This window comes from Argentina silus (genome assembly GCF_951799395.1).
Source record: "Argentina silus genome assembly, chromosome: 17".
In the NCBI taxonomy this organism is placed as follows: Eukaryota; Metazoa; Chordata; class Actinopteri; order Argentiniformes; family Argentinidae; genus Argentina; species Argentina silus.
Window position 1 is genome coordinate 970,294 of NC_139671.1, and position 5,000 is coordinate 975,293.

Genomic DNA, 5,000 nt, shown 5'->3' on the forward strand with positions numbered 1-5,000 from the left:
ATTGTTGATGAGGATGATGATGATGATAGTGATGATGGTGATGAGGATGATGATTATGATGGTGATGATGGTGAGTTGTTGATGAGGATGATAATGATGATGATGATGGTGAGGATGATGATGATGATGTTGTTGTTGATGATGGTGTTGTTGATGGTGATGTTGATGATGATGATTATGATGGTGATGTTGTTAATGATGATGTTGTTGATGAGGATGATGATGATGATGTTGTTGATGAGGATGATGATGATGTTGTTGTTGAGGATGTTGTTGTTGAGGATGATGATGATGGTGATGATGATGATGATGATGTTATGTCAGCTGTACCCTACGGAGGGAAGAAGAAGGTGTGGTGTTGGGCCTCGTACCTGGAGCAGGAGAGAGCTGCCGCCGCCCCCACCAAACTGTTTAAAGAGGTGAACACACACACACACACACACACACACACACACACACACACACGCACACACAGGCTACAGTGTATTTTACAGTGACAGACAGTAACGTTGTGGTAATGTTGTTACAGTGTATTTTACAGTGACAGTAACGTTGTGGTTTGGTTGTTGCAGCACCAGTCGTTCCCCCAGAGTAAGAACGGGTTCAGAGTGGGCATGAGGCTGGAGGGGGTCGACCCTGAACACCCCTCCATGTATTGTGTCCTCACTGTGGCTGAGGTACGGACTCTATTCTACTCTACTCTACTGTACTCTACTCTACTGTACTCTACTCTACTCTACTGGACTCTACTGTACTCTACTCTACTCTACTGTACTGTACTCTACTCTACTGTACTCTATTCTACTCTATTGTACTCTACTGTACTCTACTGTACTCTACTCTACTGGACTCTACTGGACTCTACTGTACTCTACTCTACTCTACTCTACTCTACTCTACTGTACTCTATTCTACTCTATTGTACTCTACTGTACTCTACTGTACTCTACTCTACTGTACTCTACTCTACTCTACTCTACTCTACTGTACTCTACTCTACTGTACTCTACTGTACTATACACTACTCTATTCTACTCTATTCTACTCTACTGTACTCCACTCTACTCTACTCTTCTCTACTCTACTCTATTCTATTTATTCTGTCCTATCTAGCCATGTAATCCTATCATATTCCGTTATTTGATTCTATTATTGTCTATTGTATGTAACTTCATGGTTGTGTAACACGCTGTGAACATGTGTGTGTAATGTTGTCCCTCAGGTCTGTGAACATGTGTGTGTAATGGTGTCCCTCAGGTCTGTGAACATGTGTGTGTAATGGTGTCCCTCAGGTCTGTGAACATGTGTGTGTAATGGTGTCCCTCAGGTCTGTGAACATGTGTGTGTAATGGTGTCCCTCAGGTCTCAGGCCACAGAGTCAGGCTCCACTTCGACAGGTTCTCCGACTGCTATGACTTCTGGGTAAACTCCTCCTCCCCGGACATCCACCCAGTTGGCTGGTGTGAGAAGACTGGACACAAACTCCACCCCCCTAAAGGTATGCAAGCTCCACCCCCCTAAAGGTAGGCAAGCTCCACCCCCCTAAAGGTAGGCAAGCTCCACCCCCCTAAAGGTAGGCAAGCTCCACCCCTATAAAGGTACATAAGCTCCACCTCCCTGATTGTAGGCAAGCTCCACCCCTCTAAAGGTACGCAAAGCCCCCTGCCACATGTATGTATGTTTGCAAGTATGAAAAGATGAGGTATGTCATCTCTCATGTGTAATTGTATTGTCTGTTTGCAGGTATGAAGGATGAGGAGTTCAGCTGGTCCTCCTACATCAAGCTCAGCAAGGCCCAGGCTGCCCCCAAGGCCCTGTTTGAGAACCAGAACACGGTAAGAACCAGAGACCCGGAACCACAGTAGAACCCTCTCACATTAGAGCACTGTTCTAGAACCACATTAGAACCCTCTCTCATTAGATCACTGTTCTAGAACCAGAGACCACAGAACCACAGTAGAACCCTCTCACATTAGAGCACTGTTCTAGAACCACACTAGAACCCTCTCTCATTAGAACACTGTTCTAGAACCAGAGACCACAGAACCACAGTAGAACCCTCTCACATTAGAACACTGTTCTAGAACCAGAGAACCCGGTCAGAACATGCTAGAACCCTCTCACATTAGAACCCAGGCCAGATGGTTCTCATATGCACAATCCAGTAAGAACAGGCTTCATCAACAACAACATCATTGTGTGTGTGTGTGTGTGTGTGTGTGTGTGTGTGTGTGTGTGTGTGTGTGTGTGTGTGTGTGTGTGTGTGTTGCAGACGGTTACTCCTCTTGGGTTCCGTATTGGAATGAAGCTGGAGGCCATCGACAAGAAGAACCCTTCTTTCATCTGCGTCGCCACAGTAACCGACATGGTGGATAGTCGCTTCTTAGTGCACTTTGACAACTGGGACGAGGGCTACGACTACTGGTAATGTCCTCTATTCACACACACACACACACACACACACACACAGACACAGACACAGACACACACACACACACACACACACACACACACAGACATACACACACACACGCACGTACTGGTAACATATTCATACCTGGTTATTTAATATACGACGCCTTCTATTCACACAAAATATGGTTGTGTGGTACACCAGGATTTCAGAGAAGCAGTGTTATCGTTATTGCTCATTGAGGTGACTGAAATGACAGGGCCGTGATTAAGGAAGTTGACAAAAACAATCTCATCATAGTCCCTTTGCTTCAAATACAGATTTTATTTCATAGTATGAAATCACCTATTGACTAATCAGATAGACAACCAGAATCAGAAGTGTATAACTTCGGAATAAAATCCCCTGTAGGTGAGTTAGTTCTGACTCTTCAGTAATTCCAGTCAAAATGAAATAACCAGTAGCCTGTATTGTGATTACTAATACCAAGGCTCTTGTATGTAGCAGAGTCGGCCACTAGATGGCGGTAGAGGATCACCTCTGACTGCTTGCGGATTACCGTTGACTGCTTGCGGCCTGAGGCAGCAGGACAGGAGAGAAGAAGAGGTCTGTCTGTTCACCGGCGGCTGACAGACGTGTCCTCATTAGCTTAGCTAAACACAATGCTTCACTATTGGTTCTTACAGCCCTGGTCTGTTTATCTAGTCTGTTGTTTTAAGAAGATTATTAGAGCAAAATAATTTGAAGTTGTTAAGGGAGGAGAGTGTAGGGGAGAGGAGGGGAGGAGGAGAAGGAGGAGAGGGTAGAGGAGAGGGTAGGGGAGAGGAGGGGAGGAGGAGAGTGTAGGGGAGAGGAGGGGAGGAGGAGGAGGAGAGGGTAGGGGAGAGGAGGAGGAGAGGAGCAGAGCAGAGCTAGGAGTGTCTGAAGGAGCAGTAGACACATGTGGTGTCACCTCAGCTCACATCAGCCAGATGCCCAGGCCAGGTAGGCCTGGATCTGTTACCTCAGCCCTGAGGCCCTGGGGCCTAAACCACCCCTCCCCACCCTGCCTGACCAGGCTATGACTGATACCTCAGCCCTGCCCAGGGGCCTAAACCACCCCAGATGCCCAGGCCAGGTAGGCCTGGATCTGTTACCTCAGCCCTGAGGCCCTGGGGCCTAAACCACCCCTCCCCACCCTGCCTGACCAGGCTATGACTGATACCTCAGCCCTGCCCAGGGGCCTAAACCACCCCAGATGCCCAGGCCAGGTAGGCCTGGATCTGTTACCTCAGCCCTGAGGCCCTGGGGCCTAAACCACCCCTCCCCACCCTGCCTGACCAGGCTATGACTGATACCTCAGCCCTGCCCAGGGGCCTAAACCACCCCAGATGCCCAGGCCAGGTAGGCCTGGATCTGTTACCTCAGCCCTGAGGCCCTGGGGCCTAAACCACCCCTCCCCACCCTGCCTGACCAGGCTATGACTGATACCTCAGCCCTGCCCAGGGGCCTAAACCACCCCAGATGCCCAGGCCAGGTAGGCCTGGATCTGTTACCTCAGCCCTGAGGCCCTGGGGCCTAAACCACCCCTCCCCACCCTGCCTGACCAGGCTATGACTGATACCTCAGCCCTGCCCAGGGGCCTAAACCACCCCAGATGCCCAGGCCAGGTAGGCCTGGATCTGTTACCTCAGCCCTGAGGCCCTGGGGCCTAAACCACCCCACCAGGCTAAATATACATTTAAAAAAAAAAGAAATCGGTATTCAGAATAAAGATACCTTCATAAATAAGAAAATGAATACTTTAGGAATGCAATCTTCAATCTTTTCCTTAACAGCCAGCAATCAGTCAATCGATCTCACAACATCGTTGCTGCTTCGCCGCTCAGAACAGAGTAGCATCTCGGCTGAGTGGAGAGAATGAAGCGATCAGCATTCTGCGTCCGTCTGACTGCACCGTTGACAGCTCAAGGTGGCAGGAGAGGCTTTCAGTTCCTGTTGCTATTGCTTGACATCCTGTGTTTCTTTGAATGCCCCAGTGTACAAATGAAAGGAAGCACTTTCAGCCACGTATTCAGTATTCAGCACCTGAATACCTTTCCAAAGGGTTCTATACAACCCTGTTCAGCCCTGGAGAGCTGCCCTTTCTGCCGGTGTTAAAACCGGACGCAGGTCCAAAGGCAAACGCGTTGAAAATAGCATGAATATTTCAGACGCACCCACCGAGCATCACTCCAGCGACCCGGACAGCGCCCGCTTGGTGCTAAGACTAGTTTTTACACCGTTAGAATATAGCCCTCATGGTGTTTAACGCACCAACTGCCAAAGAGTTCCGGAACCCTCACCACCTAGAGTGCCAAGTGTTCTATGTGGTGTTTACCTAGCAACAGTACTTTGATTGGCTACAAAATGAAGCATCATAATGTATGGATTTCTGGTGAATAAAGTCACCCTTGGCACTACAGTAAATTGGTTCACGCCCCTAGGACTACCCAATCAGACCGGAGCGCTAACAACATCATAACAGTTACTTGGCTAGCTGTTAGCTGTAGCTGCACCCAGACAATTCTTCATAATTGGGACCTGGTCCATAAACGTCAGTCAGTGA

General features: G+C 48.6%; 1 protein-coding gene across 1 annotated transcript in view; it reads left to right on the top strand.

The window, feature by feature from the left end:
* The window catches only part of l3mbtl3 (L3MBTL histone methyl-lysine binding protein 3), a 26,902-nt gene that overhangs the window by 6,477 nt on the left and 15,425 nt on the right, over positions 1-5,000 (top strand). Inside the window, exons 7-11 of the mRNA XM_083688734.1 lie at positions 325-419; positions 573-677; positions 1,363-1,498; positions 1,744-1,835; positions 2,273-2,424. Of these exons, the coding sequence (XP_083544860.1) occupies positions 325-419; positions 573-677; positions 1,363-1,498; positions 1,744-1,835; positions 2,273-2,424 (580 nt within the window). The remainder of the gene's footprint in view (positions 1-324; positions 420-572; positions 678-1,362; positions 1,499-1,743; positions 1,836-2,272; positions 2,425-5,000) is intronic.